The 19,277-nt window shown below is 38.8% G+C and overlaps 1 protein-coding gene across 10 annotated transcripts in view; it reads left to right on the top strand.

Annotated features, from left to right (window-relative positions):
- The window catches only part of LOC145497515 (stAR-related lipid transfer protein 13-like), a 40,917-nt gene that overhangs the window by 17,230 nt on the left and 4,410 nt on the right, over positions 1-19,277 (top strand). For 7 of the 10 annotated variants that reach the window (XM_081477322.1, XM_081477321.1, XM_081477320.1 and 4 more), the window contains 11 exons: positions 13,431-13,502; positions 14,572-14,653; positions 14,765-14,813; positions 15,063-15,697; positions 15,959-16,078; positions 16,604-16,650; positions 16,815-16,916; positions 17,408-17,491; positions 17,789-17,914; positions 18,402-18,532; positions 18,979-19,116. In XM_081477322.1, the coding sequence (XP_081333448.1) occupies positions 13,431-13,502; positions 14,572-14,653; positions 14,765-14,813; positions 15,063-15,697; positions 15,959-16,078; positions 16,604-16,650; positions 16,815-16,916; positions 17,408-17,491; positions 17,789-17,914; positions 18,402-18,532; positions 18,979-19,116 (1,586 nt within the window). Of the gene's footprint in view, positions 1-42; positions 11,172-13,430; positions 13,503-14,571; positions 14,654-14,764; positions 14,814-15,062; positions 15,698-15,958; positions 16,079-16,603; positions 16,651-16,814; positions 16,917-17,407; positions 17,492-17,788; positions 17,915-18,401; positions 18,533-18,978; positions 19,117-19,277 lie in introns of those variants that run through there. The other 3 variants (XM_081477327.1, XM_081477329.1, XM_081477328.1) reach the window with 3 other exon arrangements.

Raw genomic sequence — 19,277 nt, 5'->3', positions numbered from 1 at the left:
TATCTGACCGGCGTCCCCTTAGTGCCGCTGCGGATCTCGTCATAGCTCGCTCTTGCACGCAAATGTTTTAAACCTTGTCCTAAAACTTTTAAAGAGTTCAAGTTGTTGTGTCTACGTGATCCACGTTCTTGATTTACGATCCTACGTTAATGCCATTTCCTGTTCTGCTCCCGGGTACTTCAATCATGTTTTGATATCGATTTCTGTACGAGTACCGGCTCGAAATTGAAACGGTGCATTTTTGTGAGTCTGTAAGTGTGATCTGAAAAAGGTAAAGATGGCAACACCTCAGAAAATTCCTCTTTTTGAATTCAATCTACCCGTTAACTGTTAGGTTACGCTTATTTTATCGAATTTACAGATTTACACCTTGCGTGATACGGCAGTTATAACAAAATATTGCAAAAATTCCAGACATTTTTCTCCTTTGTAACTCAATTTCCAGACTGATCATTCATTCCCCTAGTCTAAATCGTAAGATCCAGTACTGAAGCACAACTCGAAGGAAAGTAATTTGACATTATTTAGAATGCGAGAATATAACGCTATCCTTCAATGTAAAATTGTGCGGTTAATTAATGATATTCTCCAAAGTTACCTAATGAGAACCCTACATGACTTCCTGATCTTAGCAACGTTCTCAGGCTATTAATTTTAGATTTATGATATAGTAAACATCCACACGAACAACGTCTACAAATGAATATTGTGCGAACCTTCTGAATCATAGTTTAGAGCTTGATGCACTTAGAATGATATCTACCATTAATTAAATCACACCTTGAAATCTAAGTTCGCCTAAAACTTTTTAAAACTAGTGCCCGGAGGGAGGGGGGGTACTCCCAGAAAAGTTGGGTGGGGGTGTGCGGCCCACTTCCCAAAACCCTTACTCTATTTATGACCAAAATCTGCGATTTTTCCTACCCTATTTATGACCTGGCCAAACATTCGATACCCTATTTATGACCGTTGCGGCTGGCGCAGTTGCCTTAAACTGAAGTTATGAAGGACTTTTGTTGACGTTCTTATTGATAACGATGAAAAAGTAGCTTCTTCTAAGAAATATACCCAATTAAAGACTAGAGTGCTAAAGCCATACCCTATTTATAACCAAAATGGCCAAAATCGATACCCTATTTATGACTAAAACGGCTGAAAAACCCTATCCTTTAGGGCCTCACATACCTATATAGCCCATATAAGGGAGTACCCCCGCCGGGAACTACTGCAAGAATGAAAATTAAGATATATATCTGAGTTATAGTCATTGTTAAAATAGTTTTGATGGTAGACTGGAGTTCATCGATGCAACAGCTCAGGAACTAATAGGCTACCGTTTTCGCCAAGGAAAATTCGAAAAGAACTTGTGCGAGACTGTTCGATGTACGGTAAAATTGCGACAATTAAGGTGGACGGAAGCAACTGCAAAATCAAAAAGGCCATTAAAGTTCTATTTTAACCCATAATTGATTTCGTGCGGTTAAATAACTGAACGGCGTGTTGTCATTTGGTCTTAATGGCATTTTTAGAGGTGAACATTTCAATGCAGCGAATTGACCCGAACACGGTGTGCCTGGTGCGTAATCTAATTGAAGACCCGCGTACGTGACCCTCATAGCGATAAAACTTTCAGCTCTCTATTGGAAAATAGATTTCACCTCTTGCCACATTTAGTTTTTGTTTGTTTGTTTCGTCACCCCATTTTCGGGCCAGGAATGTGGACATGATTAGACGGAAAATGAATACACCAATATTACATTCCTGTGGCTTGTTCCTTTGTGTATCGTGAAACCCAAGTTCCGAATGTGCAGGGCCGAAGTTGTGTAAATTGTAAACCATTCATACATAAAGATGAAATCCACTTAAAGGTTTCGTGTTTCATCGTAACGTTCTGTATAATTAAATTCAAATTTTGAACTGAGTGACTCACTCTGTCGGTCTGAGCTCTAAGGCATGCCCTATCTCAATTCTATAATATAACCCAGACTTCGCGGTGTACGGCATTGATACCATCACTTGAACATGGCGAAAATGACGCTTTTGAGATTGCTGCAAATCCTAATAGTCTTAAAGTATTCACTTTTGGCTTTATTGGCAACTTTGCGAAGAATGATACTCTCTTGGCTTAAAGGCACCCAGAGAAAACCTTTACAAATATCACAAACCTGATGTGTGCGAATGTTAGTACCATTCAGGGTTTTGCCAGTTTTAACTAAGCTTTGTCAGCCGGAATAACTAGACCACCATGAAAAAATGTGACTTATTACAGCAGCCAAACCGAAGAATCGAAGGAGAACAATAACGCTGATACGACTCAAGTCACAATTCTATTTTACGAGGCTATCAGGCACATTTTACCCTCAAGTGTAACAAATTCTGAGTTGACTTTCTTTCGCATACTTGTTTGAAAGGTTAGGCTAAGTTTGCAAGGGTAAGGTTCAAGGCTCGTTTCTTTGTGCTTCTTATTCTTATGTAAACAATACTAATTTGGTGCATCGCCAAATGTACCCAAAATATGCTCCGTATGTTTTCACTTAAAAACAATCTTCTCTAGCTTGGTGTTTACTTTACGATGTGAACCGTGGAAACCACCTGTGTTGGTGATAATTACCCATATGAACAGTTTTAAAGTAACTGTTTAGACCTTTGCAGACCAAAGGTTCGTCAAATCAGTGGACAAATTCAACTGGGATTTTTAAAAAAGAAAATATTTAGGTTACTATATTATGCAATATGTACTCGTCCTCGAAACGTCATAGAAATTCCTTGTTTAAACCTGTCTTATTGTTTTATCAAAGGAAACAGTGACTTGACCGATAAAAAGGTTACTCCGCTGTAGATAAACGGTCCTTCCTTCCATTTCGCGATAAATACCCGACTCTGGCTCGATAATACTTTAGCTGTTTACCGTCACTACGGATTAGTACTGAGGCAGTCGCGCCTTATCTTATCTGTGGCTCTGTTGGCTCACTCGCTAGCCAATCACATCGCTCCTATTATGTTCCCAATCGCGTGCTCAAACATTTGGAATCCCCACTTATTGACAGATAAAATACCACCTTAGACCTTTAGGTGAAACATCATTGTCAACAGACCTCGGCCATTTTGTCGTAAATTTCCTCAGAGATAGTACTAGTGTAAAACCCAGTTGATTCAAACTCCGAAGCGAGATTTTAGTGTGGAAAATGACGAGACGCAACTGCCAGTTTCTAAAGCCACTTATACTGGGATGCTTTTATGGAAATGCAGGTATGAGACAACTAAGAGTTACTAACATTTTTAGAAGGCAGAAGTAGACAGTGCTCTATTTACACAAGGTACACTGTATTTGGACTTTGGTGCATTATTTTCTTACACGCAGCGCAAATCAATGTGCGACTTTATCCAATGTAGTTTATAAGTTTTAGTAAAGCCTTCGCAAGCAATATGGTTTTTATCACGCACCCATGCTATAACGATTTGATATTAGTCTTTGTACGCCTGAATGGCTCTTTTTTTTAGTCGTTTCGAGAAATTTGTAATTAAAGCAGATAGAAGGATAATCGCTTGTCATAACATAGACATGGAATTTTCTTAACATATTTCCTTTTCTTAACATGCTTTTTTACCATTAAGCTCTTCTTAAGTTGCATTTTTGTTTTCGTTCATTTTCTTACGTTACATAGGATCACAGTCTTTCCCTTCGGAGAAGTCGTCAGCCGAGTATTAACTGAGTCTATTCTTCCTGTTGTTAGAAGAGCCACGAAATGAAATCAAATATTTCTACACGGGAGGCGTGATCCACCGGCGTGCTTCGCTGCATGGGCATAAAACAAACCCCTCAGTACTTGACAGCAAAAAGCACAAACAAAGTGTTTATCTTGGAGTTACACATAATCTATTCCATATTTTAGTTATTTTCCCTATCTCGTTCGTATATGGACTTCATTGCTAACATACCAGCCTTAAGAATCACTTCAAGGCATATATTAAGCTCGGAGCAGACCGTTCAGCCAAGCACTCAACTAGGTGTAATTAAAATCAACTGCTAATTAACACCATGCATCCTCGGGTTTTTTTTTAAGCCCCGCTCTCGACTGCGACGAAATCATGCAGTAAAATAAAACCTTCGTTTACGGTGATTTTTTTCCAAGAGGGCTACTCTCTTTGAGTTGTCTTTACATTTCTTTTCTCTGGGGAGAAAAGAAGTACATTAGTTTTAGCGCTAGTGGAGATAAGTAAAAATAGATAACGAAAGAGGTCAGCGTTGAAAGATGACAGATGCAATTAGATCTGTTTATAGTTCTGCTCAGATGTAAACTGCTTTGCACGACAGAAAAAAACGAATTTTACAAAGTCTATAAAGAAAGAGTTTCAATGCAAAAGCCGTTAAGAGAAGCTAAAATGTTCTTCTCGAAGATAAGTTTAGCAATTGTTAATTTGATGAGCACCATATCAAAGCAAAAAAAAAAAAATCATTACAGTTATATAAGGTTTAAAAATACCAGGGAAATATTAATAGCAAGTTAATGAACAACGTATAGTTAAGACCGAAGGCTGCTATAACTTCATTGAAATGGATTGCGAACACGGAATTCTACTTTTTAGCTGTCTAGTACATTTTATAACTGACTAACGTGGTTTTCACGTTCGTAAAACATGTTCTGAGATGAAAATGTTAGTTCGACGAGTAAATTTCAAAATTGCTTCAACATTTCATATGTCGGTCTAGCCCCTTGTTCGCTTAAATTGCGAGAAAGCTGCTGATGCAAGATTAACTGACTCAAATAAATCCTGATTCTACAAACCTTTGACTAATAACGATTCTTATCACGATGCAAAATTGTGTCTCCTCCGAAAAACGTTACTCCAGAGTTTTGAACCCATGCTACAAGCAGCGATTATTATTTTTCTTCGCAGGAATTTTGCCGTGAGCGTGACACGGTAGTATGGCATATTGAATTCATTTGTGTCAAAGTTTTCAACAGCTAGGAGATTTACTGAGATTAGTGTTATTTGAAATGGATTAAATGAACGTCTCCTGTCCGCAATTTTAAGGGAGCAAGGTCATAGCATTCATTTCCATTTCTTGACTACTTTATTTCTTATGACGATCTTCCCATTTGATCATTTGAGAACTCTCAGCTACATAGCAAACAAAGGAAGTTCCTGTTTTCTTTTCCGGCAAGCTGAGTGAACGTGACTTTTTGAGACTTTCTGTTGGCCAGACGGCCACAAACCACGTCACAATTTTGCAATCTGTTCAAATCCAGCTTTCCTTGTTTTCGTTTTAGTGCTTACGCGAAACATGACTAAGTCGCCTAAAATAGCTTCACATGGTCCCTTTAATTAACCTTCACTTCCCTCAGCTTGAGGTAAGTTGTTTTCTGATAAATCTTGTTCGCTTAATTGGACTTCTTCACACCTCTAAAACGAATTCCACTTTAGCCAACTTCCTTTAATTCACATTGGCGTTGTCTGCTTTGCTGTAACTGTGTCAAAGTCTCACGCTGAGTTTATCTCGGTTCCATTATGTTTTACTCATTAACGCGGGAAGTTTGACCGGTAATCTTTGGCCTCAACTGAAGTCCAGTCTACTGCATTTTGATAGTCTACAGGATTTAGGTATCGGGCTGTAATGCTCTCGATGCTTTGGCTGAAAAGATGGTAGGGCAGTCAAGAACAAAATATAAAAATAACTAAAAACTCATAAGAGCACTCTTTAGCAGACTCAGGGTGGAGAACATGTTATTCAGTCATTACAAGAGGAGAAGAAACATAACTAGAAGTCGAAGAGAGTTACAAGTAGGGTTTCATGTTCAAATTAAAAAACGTGTTCAAACGTTGTTGTTTATAGTGATCAATGCGCTTAGCTACACCTAGCTAGTTCACAGGCATGCCACTTAAACTGAAAGAAAGAAATATATCAACTAAAGATACTACTAGGCTCAGAAAATTCCAACTGGCGGGAGGCAGACCAATTGGGCATTTACAACCATGACCTAGAGTCTAACGAGAAACAACTTCAGCGAAATTGTCATAGCGAATGATAACATTTTTAATACCACACCCAGCTCCAAGTGGAGCCTCTGTTAAAAAATTTAACAACAAAAGATACAGAAAAAACTAAACAGTACACGAGGACGTAATAAAGGGTTGCTCATCGGGACCTCATTCCGCACAGACCTAAAAACCGATTGCCTGGAGCTGTTGGATTTTGCAGTTTGGCTCGTGGACTATGTCCTTCACTTGCCCAAGAAACAAGTTACGTTTCTTGTGAAACTGTTTTGGCTTGCGATGTTTGTACATCTTAGTTAATAGAGCTTGCCCGAATGCAAGCCCGAAAATCCGTTTTCGTTGTATTCTGGAATGGTAAAAGTGATCCGTATACGTGTTTGAAAAAGTTCCATAGTTAAAAATACAGTTTTGAATTGGAGCTTCTTCTGCGCACATAAATATTTTCTACCGTAAAGCAGGTGTTAGAAAACACGTCCAAGTACAGGCACAAGTTTCGTCTCGTTTCACAGCCGCTAAATCGCTGATGGTGCAATTTTTTACCCGGAAGTGGTTGCAACATACGTGCTTCCTGGTCAAGACGTGCACACAGTTCTTGATGACACCAACGAAGAAAAACTCGTGGTATTTGAACGTTGTGAAACACATATTAAAAGGTGTTTTTGTACTATGCGGGAGTTAAGAAGGAGGAAGTTTAAAGACCCCTCCACAGTACGCGTTTCTATTAATACCATGCTGTTAACGCGCTGTTTGTCTTGGCAGGTTTCTTCTACTATTTCTGTTGTCAATTTCGTGCAACTGATATACCAGGTTTTTAAGCTTCTTAGGGCTGATTTTATCATAAGTCATTAGTTCCTGTGTAAACAAGGAAGGTGTGCAGACAAAGACTGTAAAAAAGACAGTTACACGGACATCAGCCGCTTCGTTGCTCCGACAAATTAATTCATTTCAGGCACTGCTTTAATACTGGTTAATCCTACTCTGTGCACACTCTCTTTTTTTAAGAATACATTTTATAAGCATATCAAGGCTGAAATTTGCGAAATTTTGAGATTAAACCCGAGGCTGAGATGTTGAAAAGTATACAGTTTTGTGTGTTGAAAATTTTAAAATTCAGTACAATTATCTGTTTTTGACTAAACGAATTAAATTTGCTCTGTAAACGGCAAAACTAGCCATAAAAACAACAAAAACAGCATTAGCCGTATGTTCAATGCTAACAACATTTCTGAAGAAGTTATGTGTGTCACATCAGGCTTATTGTCTGAAGTCTGGCTCCAAAATTACTTCAACTCCGGCCATCTAGACACCAAACACTTCTAATTGATACCCATACCTTCCAAAACAGAAATGTCATAAGCTATAATCTAAGAATATTCAGAAGGACCTTTCAGCCTAAAATCGGCAAAAAATAAGAATATTTAGCCTGGGCCAAATAAACAATATTCGTACAAAAAGAGTGTAACTCATTTCAGGCAGTGCTTTAATACTGGTCAACTCCACTCTGCATATCAGTGTGAATTGTGCAAACACGTGCCACATCAATGTTTTGACTCTTTCAATTTCTTTGGATTGGGTGTAGAAAGATTGTGTGACGAACTCAAAGAGAATGTGCGGAGGAGGTTACAGCAAAGAAGTGCACAAGATTAAAAGTGAGGAACGAAAAAAATACATCTTACTTTGAAAAGTACTGCCACAGAAATGGTGCCCCATGAACGAATCACTCGCTAACGTTATTTCTAAAGGGCATAAGCTGCGTCTACCTCTACACTTGCTGTTAAAAAAGAGAACGCGTGATCGCAGGTTAGCAAAATCCGGGTCGGGAAAGTTGTCAAGTACTGTAAAAATAGGTTATCGACGACAGACGATCAGACCCGCCTTTCTCTTTCGTAAAATACATGGACTCCCGGCGATAAAAGAAGAGCCTCGTGGTCTCATCATAAACACCACCAACAACAAAATACTCCTGTAAATACTGCTTAGTAGTTTTTCTTTGAATGGACACACTCATCATCTTCAGGGAGAATCGTATTATTTCAGGATTTTTGAGTGTTGACAGTGAAAATAAACGGGTTTAAGAGCTGAGAGAAACACAAGCAATCAACCGGTCACGGCTTACTTTAACAGGAAGATGAACAGTGTTTTTTTTCTGTAAGCAATAGAACAACATTCTTTGCGGTAGAACAACTTTCCCTCTGTTTGCGGTAAAACAACATTTCCTCTGCGTTAACATGTGTAAAACAAGTCGTTGCACCTTTTAGATTGGTCATCACGAAAGCATCTTACCACGGAAACTACAACAGAATTAGCCTGAAGAATTCTAAATCAAACATGGAAATCTCTTATCTGAAAACCGTCTCGTTACCGACGGTAAGGAGTTAACGGGCCGGAGAGGAACAAAGAACGTTATCTTTAGAAACAGAAAAGAACAAGTCTTATATCATGACGTCAGTGATTCTGATTGGGTTTCGTAGAGGATAAACCTGCGTTATTTGTTTCGAAGTTCGAATCAGATCATAACACAGGAGTAAAACGCGCATATCACCAAGAATCCTAACGGAGAATATCAAAGTAAAACTCAGCGTTAAGGCAAGCAAGTAACACTTGAAATATCTGTTATGTCTGGATGTGAACCCAAATTCATTGTTCAGGGTTACTTGTTAGTCCACTCCAGGACTGCCAAAAGCAACAGTACTTGTTGTGATCTCTAACAAGAAAGATTTGTTTTTGCTATGACTTATCATTCACCCAGATCTTTAGTTAATAGGCTCTCTGCTTCTTTAAGTCTGAGAGCCAAGAAATACACGGGCGGGTATGTAAATATAGATTTTGTTTAGTCGTCTTGACCTTGCCTCTATTTTCACTTTTATCACTTCACTCTCCGATGGCTCAGTAAGACTCAGTAAAAATCAGTTCTTACATTGCGGCGGATGTGTTGACCGTCGTAAAATCAAGATTTCGTTTTTCTTCGAGCTATTTATTTTAATTAGCAAAAGCGGAACTGGGATTTTAGACGTTCGGCTATTATGACAACAGCGATAAATTGGGCGTCCACACTGACGAGAGTTAACTTTGCTTTATTCATCTTTTCCGTTTCTTCAAAATCTTTTTCCTTGTGTTACCTTTGTGCTAAGTTCTCCTTGGGTGTGGCATTTTTGTTGAGATACTCTTTCCTAACTTTTAATTTCCTGTGTTAAAAGCTTTTAGTACTCCTAGCTTCTCGAATTAATAACCTCCTTTTAAAAGATCCAAGTTTTGGTAATCGCGTTACAGCTTACAGTCCAGTCAGTAAACTTATTAATCGCCTAAAAATGTCACCGAAAGTCTTTCAGATGATCACCTAGATAAAAGGGAAAAGTTCCGTCCACCACAAAAACACTGTTGTTCGCAATGATAGGTAATCAATAAAATTTATTCACAGGAAAAGACAAATTCAACTATTTTAAAAGTCTTTGGCAAACCTATTTCCGGTTTTGTACTCCTTTTCTAGTCCGACAAAATCAACACACGCCACCCTGATTGAATACACGTCGAAGAAACAAAAGAATATCAGCAAAAACCCACTTGAACTTTGGCAAAGCGTGAATGTTTTCACGATTAGAGCAAAGGAAGTTTTCTCTCGCTGTAGCATGCGTATGCTTGATAAATTCTCAGAAGGATTCCTTAGTTCCGGTTTCATCTGATACTAGAAGAATGACGTCACTCGTGTGACTGACCTACATGCCCGCGCACGTGGAGTCGTGTATATAAGAGAGGCGTACTGTGATACGAGTCCTCAGTATTCTTTTTCAACCACAGAGGAGTCATGTGTGAAACGAGTTTAGAGGAGAGCAATATGTTTGACAACGAAGTGTGTGATTTCCTAGACGCTACAATGGGAGTGGTGGCAGATTTTGCATCCATGCTCGCCAATGGTATTTATCTATTCAGTTACTTTCGCTACTGTCCTGATTTTACTTCTACAGTTGCTTTTTTTAGCTTTCACTGCCCAGGTTCGCACATGTTATCAGAAAGCGTAGGAAGGACGGAAAAACGCCAAGGAAAATTTCAATGTTTTCACGTTTGTGCCCTTGTCTGACCTTTTCACTTGTGATCTCAGTGATCATGAGAACCTGAAAAACTATGTTACTTGTAATTTAAAATACGTAAATAACATTTTAACAACTAGGTATCCTAATTCCTATGGACGTGAGGCGAGATGTCAAATTTACGGGGTTTTCGGGAACAGAAGTGGCCTATTCCATGTTTTCGAATTTTCTGCCTTTCTAAATTTGAATATCCTTCCTCGAACCGCTGCTTTCCTGGTTTTCTCAAAGATGTTTGAACCCCTTGCTTGGGACAGGAAAGGAAAGTGGCGGCGACTTACAGCGGCCAGTCACATATTGATATTTCAAAACAGACCCTTGTATACTGTTGAAAACAATGCGTATCAAACAAAATATGGATATTAAAGATAGTGGCCAGCCAAATTCGCTGACACATCGAAAACTGGCAAAAACGTTGCTGAAACTGCCACGTTGAAAACCACAGCTTTGGCAACTGTGACTCCCACAGGTTTAACTTCAACCGTGCTACTTACAGGAAATCACATGCACACACGCCTGAAACAGCGCCTGAAAAAATAAAATATCACACGCCTTGGATGACGTCATTCGCAGAAAATGTTTTGCGCAACTGGGCAATATTAAAACGCCATATTAAAAAACCTCTCTGGTCGCCAATGCTTTGAAATCGAAAATTCTGATAGAATTCTGAACTCAAGCGAGCTATCTAGCAGTGAAAGCTAGTGAATCAGAGTGTATAATTTGGTTCCCCACCCTTAGCGATTAGTTCGATTGTGTCATTCTGTTCACAATAGGTGGTTATTTGTCAAGGCGTTGACATAAACAATACGTCAATCAAATCGGGTGTTCGGATAATTTCCTGGGGCCTAGTCTCCTTGGATGTGTCATTTTGGTTGATATCAAGCTGTTAGGTAAAATTTCCTCGAGGCAGAAATGAGCAGTTCTGTTCGGTGCCCCCGATTATATTGCGCTTTCGTTCAATATCTGTGCCGTGGTGGTTAATCTATCTGATGGCCATGGCGTTGTCTGACGGTGTTAACAGCGGTGGTGAGAACAGGCGTAAAATACTGCGACGATTCATGGTTCGCAAGAACAAGAAAGACACAATCAAAGGTACCACTGAGTAAAGTAAAATGACCCGAGATGTGAAGGAATTCAAACTCACATTGCTTACATTTTCTATTCTGTCGATTAACGTTGTCGTACTCCATTTGATATTTATATTGTGTTTCCTATGCTAGCCTTTGAATTTTGCTTTACGAATTTTCGTTTTCCGGGTGATCGGAGCACTCTGGAAGCGAAACCGAGTGACTTCAGTTGAACTGTGCCCGGAATTCTGCGATGCATTCACCTGGATCACAAATGAAATGTTTTGCTTTTCTTGTGGCAATTGTCTCAAAGAGGCAGTCCAACATGGAATGCCAAAAATTAGATTTTTTTATTGCGAAATTGGTGAACGATTGCCCACAATTGATTTTAATGTACTCAGTTAGTGGCCGGTCATCGAGGAGTTTATCAAAATCAAGGCATGAGTAACATTCCATTCCATTGGCAAATTGTGTGACATCAATTTTTCATCTGAGGTTATACAATATCTCCCGCGACAAGAGTAGAGCAATGCTTTTCATGTCCATTCCAGCGGAAAGCTAAACAAAACCCTCCCAATTTATAAAGCCGCTTGCTTAGCAATTCGGAACCGGATGAAGTAATACACAGAGGGACTACAAGCGACAAACCACAGCCATTCATACATTCAGACTTTGTGGCGGTGCAAGCAAAACAAATACTTGATTTGAATAAAATCTGAAAGATAGTTCTCACGTGACGAGGGATGGATCTGTTTAGGGAATCCACTGTTCCGTTAAGTAAATTTCGATAAATTTAATCGAACTTTTACAGTCGAGATCGGCCGGGCTGTTTTTGCGTTTCTCGCCCCCTTCTTTCAGGTTTACGGCGGAGATTGTTTGAACAGAATGTTGTTCATTTCGCGCGCCAGCCATGCGTGAAATTACAAGTAAGTTCAAAAATCAGGCCTACATCGACTTCTCTCTGCAAAATCTCACCACTGTTTGGCGCGTTGTTTTCCTTAACCTACAATCAAACAAACATTTCTGTCAGTCACATGTGAAAAAGACCGGTCTTCGCCATTGTCCTTCAAGTGCCGATGATCTCTGTGGCGATACTGTTCCGCGCGGTGTCTTTAACTATTAATTGTTTTCGAGGACATGTACAGTAGGTTTCAAGATCAACATGTCCATGTACATATTTTGCTTTTCATATTTCCTCATTAATCGACGACAAGATTTGGCCTGTGTTTGCCATGTCAAACGTCCTGCTCTGTATTCTACATACAGACGTCTATTTCTAAGCGCAGCAAACAGAACTTGCTGCGAAAGAGGAAACCGCGTTCTAGCCGAGAATTTTATAGCTGGCATGGCTAACTGAAATCATTGTTGACACAAGCTTGTCCAGTTTGTTCATTTTACTTTATTGTTTCGTTTTGTCCGGTTCGAATACTAGCTTGCTAAATCGTTTTCTATAACAGGGACTGTCGTCAAAATCCTCCTGGGATATTTTTTGAAAACAGCGGATGTTTTTTCTTGTGTAAAGTGTTGATAACCAGAATTCAGAGGGCAATAAATTTTCTCAGCATCGTACCAGACGCGCCAGCAAACATTGACAGTCAAGTGTCAGATCACCATGAAAACATAACAAATTTGATTCGGCATACTCTTCTGAATGTTGCCTGTGCTTTCGTGTGTATAATTTATAAAACACTCATACGAAACAGCAAAGAAGTAAACACCAAAACAGAGATAATAACCTTTGCAACATTTATGTTTCATGTGATTTTTTACGCAACCCCTAAACATGTTATTATGAAAGACGAACACCGGAAGCTGCCTGGTGCGATTTCCATCCAGGCAATCATGTTTGTACATTTTGTTGTTAGAATAGCTTGTCAACTATTTAAAATAATTTTGTCATCAGCACGGGTTTTTCATTGCAACACATGCTTAATTTTATTTCGACGTCCTGTTTCATTGTAGGAGATAAAATGTTGATTGGTTTTTGCAATTTGTTTAATAATTAACGTTATACCTCATGTAGATTTTGAAGGATGCTTGTTGTAAACTCAACTTGTCCTCTGGTTGTACACAAAACCAACGTTTGATATAATTGCTGATAATATAAACACTTTTTACCTTTGTTTACTAGCAGTCTGTGTAAAACTTTGTTAACTGGGTAAAATTTTGTTAACACTAAATTAGTGTTCTGTTTCTGATATTTGTCACCCATGGTCAGCTGGCTTGATTACAACATGGTCTATAGGTTTATCACTAATTAATATTCTATTCTTCTGATACGCAGAGTTAGAAGCCCTCGAGGCCTGCTACTGGCTTAAAGCTGCGGGATTTCCACAGTATGCACAGGCCTACGAAGGTAATACCATATAGCCGATGCCATGATTAGTTTACCTGTTTCTGTAGCAGTTAAAATTCTGCAACTTTTGGAAATTTTGTATGCACCAGAAACATTTCTCATCCCCTACTGAACGTGTCATCATGCAAGAGTTTAAAGCAGTCTGGTTCCTTGTCTCTTAATTAGCAAGCCTTGAAGGTAAAACCTAAATTGATCACCTTCTGTATAACTCACCCACTTTCTCAGGACAGTGCTTTTACTGTTGGGCAGCAGCCTGTTTCATGACCATGTCCAATTCTAGTGTCTTGCAGTGTCCAGGGATCTGCACCATGTTTCCTTTAGACAACCCAGTCTCTTTCAATCACCTGTTGCCCTAGACCAGCAGATGGCTATCCTGTGTGATGCACCTGTTGAAATACAACACAAGTGTAAACAGTGGGAGACGCATTGGCCTCACAGTTAGTGCGCTAGTCTCTGGATCGAGCAGTCCAGGTTCAAGCCCTGGCCGGGGACATTGTGTTGTGTTCTTGGGCAAGACACTTTACTCTCACAGTGCCTCTCTCCACCCAGGTGTATAAATGGGTACTGGCAAACTTAATGCTAGGCGTAACCCTGGGATAAAGTAGCATCCCATCTTGAGGGGAGTAGAAATACTTCTAGTCACTTCATTCTACAGAAACAGGGAGAAGCTCTGGCCTGATGGACCATGAGTGAATGAGTGACCAAAGTGCCATGATAGTTACCACTATACAAAAACCATTCCATAATTTTGCGAACCATTCAGAATGTTGTTAAATAGTCCAGTCAAAATAACAGTTGCTGCAGAAGTTGAACCAGTAATGTTGAAACTAGCATTAAAATGTGTGGTTCCAGCAAATCTCCATCCCCACCCAAGGATGGTTGTTGGAAATTCCACAAGGGAGGGGTCTCTCAAAAGCAAACATTTTTAAAGCAAAGTATGAAGCAGAAATGGAATTGACAGAGGAAAGAAGAAGTTGAAATCAAAACTTCCGTGGGAGTAGTGTGGATATTTTCTGGAACAACCCAATAGTTTACAAGAATCAAAATTGATCGTACATTTCTTTTTCAGATGGAAAGTTCCCAATTGACACAGCATCTGTCATTAAGGAGCATCACTTCCTTGATCAAGATTCCATCCAATCCTTGTACAGGTTGGTGACTAGTTTTAAAACTGTACAGTGTTTATGGTTTCCTCAAAGGAACGCACGACGAGATCATGTGCTCTTGTTTCAGTCTATTGATATCTTCCATCTCTTTTGTAGGCGTCTTCAAACACTCAATCGATGTGCAAAAATGAACCTGCATATTAAGGTATTAAATAACAGCCACTTTTTGTCTTATTCATCCTTGAAAACTTGATATAACGTTTTTTGCAGAATAATTATTTTGTATCTATCTTTCCTTGATCTGAATTTAACTACACAACATTTTCAAAGTACTGTAATAGGCCAGTTGATAACTTGTACTCATCAATACTGTCAGGGCATATTCAACTTACATTCCCAGTTGACAAAAAGTAGCACAGGAATCACAGATTTTCTCATATTATTGTTTGAACAGAGTGATGGTTATGACTCAGATGAGGAAGACCTGATTGCACTAAGTTCACGCTGGAAGCTTCAAAACAAGAATCGGCGATGGTCAAGTCGAAGGAATGGTTCACCTTCACTTTCAAAAGGAAAGACTCCAGGGTTAAGCAGTTCACATAATGGAATAAATTCGTCATTGAACAGTGTAACAAACACAAGGCAAAGATCTTTCCATAAGAAAGACAGACTTGTACCAGACCAATTGTCACCTTTTTCACACTTGGATCTATGCATAGCACAAGGGAGAGCAAGTGTATATGATAATTTATCTCCAGCACTGAGTGTCAGTACACCTTCAATATCGAATGTTGGCAAAGACCTCAACAAGAACGATGAACTAAAACACTCAAATAGAACTCAAAAACGAAATCTTACTAGCAGTGATTTGGGACTAGAAAGTTATAGTGCATCTTCAAATGAGGAGCTATCTGACTTAGAACGCGATGATGAAATTGATGATTTACCAGGAGATTTATCAATGCTGCGGTCAATCAGAAATTCAGAGAGACAATGCAACAACGATATGGCACCATCGTCAACAGTAACAAGGCCTAAAGTACGGTGGCACAGCTTTGAGAAAACTTCTAAACCTGACATACGTGTTATGTAAGTGTAGCATTTTTTTTTCACTGAGGCCTTGGTGGTAGTTAGCAACACTGAGATTTCAGTTTAGGAAGATTAAAATTTCATGTTTTATAAACAAATAAAAGCATGAATAATGTTATTACAGTTGGATGAAAGCCAACAGGATCTTGAGGCAGATTCAGAAACTTTACCTGTTATTTGTAATAAAACCTTATTTTGTATGAGAGAGAGCAAGAAGTGACCTTAACTGATCAAATTTACTCTCCTTTTATTATCATGCAGGTCTCCAAAAATCTGTGACCTGACAGCAGGACAGCTGGCTGTTCTCAGAAAGTATTCACTTTTGAAGCTCACAGCACTAATGGAACGACACACTCATTCACACAGAGGCATGTGGAACTGGTAAGATGGCTGATCTGACTTACCATGTCACCAACACCATTTGTCTAACATCAAATGCCTCATGAGGCAACAATAAGTCTGCATAGGAGCCAAGTGGCCCATCAGGCTGGGGCTTATCTCCAGTTTCTGTAGCATAAAGCAGCTAGGTCTTCGACAACTACTGTCTAATAATCTTTTCCATAAATAAACCTCAAATTTGTTATTGTAGCAAGCATTAAAAACGTTTTTCTTATCAGTGTTTATGAATGACAGTATTATCATACTGCCAGATAATACACTTCTCCACCCAGTATATATTTCTCTAGTAGGTATTTTTGCTATAAATCCTTTGGTACTGAAATCTGTTTTCACACTTTGCATCTTGGGATACATAATATATACCTGTTCAATCTTTTTTTCAAAATGGCATCAAAATTATTTTCTTAAACTTTGAAGCTAGGTTGAGCTAAGAAATGGTCTGCTCTTGTGTAAGTACAGTTCAGATAAATAAATCTATTAATGTTATGGTTTTCTTTATTTTAACAGGTCCTTTCCCCATTTCTTAAAGAAACTCAAGTCCCCAGATTATAGAGGTAATTGTCACATTAGTGCATTGGCATAAACTTAAATTATTGCTCACAGACAAGTTACAAGTAAATAAATATTTTGAGGTTGATTTGTTGCTCAGAAACCTTTTGTCGAGAGTAGTTGTGCATTGAACGTGTAAAGAAAAGTCCTCTCTGATTTTACTTTTCAGACAGGAATGTGTTTGGAGTTCCCCTTTCAGTTGTCCTACAGCGTACAGGTCAACCTCTTCCACAGTCAATACTCTTTGCAATCAATTACCTTCAAAGATCAGGTAAAATAAACATTGTCATTGCTGAAGCTTATATTTCAGTTTTTACTGATATAAATTGGCCAAACCAGCACATATTTCTTTCAGCTACATATCATTTCAGGGTTTGTTTGCTGACTGTACAACAATTACATGTTATTATGAATAAGTATGTCATCATATTGTCTCGGCATTGGATACATGAAGGTTATAATCAGATAACTAAATTACCTGACATGGTGGGTGAATGAAAGCCAAATTGGCCAAGTATGTAATTCTATAGGCAGTGCAGTTATTAAGTTTTGAGTCACCCGTTGCCTTGATCTTCACACTCGTAACAAACTTGTTACTTGGTGGGTGCATTGTATCAGTCTAACGTTATGTCACCATAACATCAAGGGCCCATCAAGCATACTCAGCCATAACAGGTGTTATGGGTTTCGGCCCTTAATGACAGCCCTGTAATACTTTATAATGTTGAAGCCTAATGTGTGGTGTAATCCTTTAATCTACAGCTGTGGATGCTGTTGGCATATTTAGAAAGTCAGGTGGTAAACAGAGAATAAATCACCTGAAGGAGATGATCGAAGGAGATCCAGGTATAACGGTCTTTCTTAACAATTCTTTCCTGACAATAACCTCTACAGGTTGTGTTCTAATGGGAACAAGGTTTTCAACCTCAACCAGTTTTGGTTGATTTGGTCAGTGTCCCAATAGAAGACATTTTCAGCCTTACTTGGTTGAAACAAGTCAAGTCATGTTCTGTAATATTGAGATCAAGCATTTTTAACTTATTCCCTTGGTTGCTTGAATGTATCCAAATTATAAGAGTAATTAAGATTTTATCAGCATAAATGTCAGCTTATTTATCCTGATTGGCTCTTTATGTGCTGCAGATAACACTGACTTTGAAGGCCTGTCACCCTATGACATGGCTGACATGCTCAAGCAATACTTCAGAGAACTTCCAGAACCCATCTTGACATCAAAACTAGCAGAAACATTCATAACTATCTTCTCAAGTAAGTGGAAACCATTTGTGGTTTATGTGAGTTTTACTACGTAGGTTACAAATCTTCATTAATCTTTTTTAACCCTAATACCAAAATGGTTTTCATCAGAAAGAGAATAACCATTTAATGAAGCACCTCAAACTACTCCCTTTATAGTCAAAGCTCACAGACACTTTTCTCTCATGTTACACCTTCTCTAAAACTAATGAATCTACCCTGCTGTCAGCATATGGATTCTCTACACTGGTCTCCAATAATCAGTTATAGCATAAGTTGGGAGAATATGTCCATGAGTGATTGACTTGTTTGGTCTTACATTGCATTGATGAGGTGAAAGATGTAGGTAGAGCAGAATACACTTATTTTTACAGAACATACCAGTTGATCATGCGTACCTACAGGAGGTTATCATGGTGATTAAAGGCTTTTGTCAGAGGACCCAAGGGTTCTTCTTACTGGTTCCAGGTCTTTATGTTGTCAGTGTCTTTCCCTGTAGGTATTCCTTCCAATTCCAGAATGGAGGCAATGCAAGCAGCAATTCTTCTCATGCCTGATCCAAACAGGGAAGCACTACAGACACTACTGTTGTTCTTAAATGAAGTGGCTGCCAATTCTGAAAGAAATCAGGTAAATACAAGGATGAAAAAGAAAACAACAGAGCTTTGCACCATCACACTGTAGCATTTAATTTGGTTGCCAGATAAAGCGTTTTTGAGTTGAGTGTCGACAGTAATCAGGCAATTACTTTCGTTTTGGTTTTGGTACAGTTTGAGCTGGTTTAATAGGTAACTGGTTTGGTTTTGGTTTTACGACACTCAGTTGAATAGTAGCAAGGGACAACTTTGAGTGTCTGCTCAATCTGCACTTAGTGGTATCACTTGACTTGATTTATCATTAAACAGTGCTCTTCATCTTCCTCATTATTTCATCATCACTGATATTATCACTTAAATTATTACAAGCATCTTTTCTGACCACCTTTATCGTCATGGTTATGATAATAAGCTCACATCATGTGTGTAGATAAATCCCATGTCAACCACTCTAATGTGACCTCCAATTCTCTTTATTAGATGAATGAGAAGAATCTTGGAGTATGCTTTGCTCCATCACTTTTCCATTTGTGTGGCACCAAAGAGGACCCATCATCCCCTAAGCGGCAAAAGAGAACGCCCATGAACAAAGCTTCCAAAGAACTCACTGATAACTTGGTACGTATTTCCACCCCATCACCTCAGTACCTTCCTGATCCTTCCTTTAATTTGCACTTCAAGTTAAAGTTACTTTTAAAGCTCATCTCATCGTTGCTTGAACATCAAACTTTGGAAAGTGCAAGTTTCTAACGACAGCATAAATGGCGGAAGGACCAAAA

The sequence above is a fragment of the Orbicella franksi genome, chromosome 9 (assembly GCF_964199315.1).
Source record: "Orbicella franksi chromosome 9, jaOrbFran1.1, whole genome shotgun sequence".
Taxonomy (NCBI): domain Eukaryota; kingdom Metazoa; phylum Cnidaria; class Anthozoa; order Scleractinia; family Merulinidae; genus Orbicella; species Orbicella franksi.
Note: the sequence above shows the minus strand (reverse complement) of the source record. Positions and strands in the feature narration are given on the sequence as shown.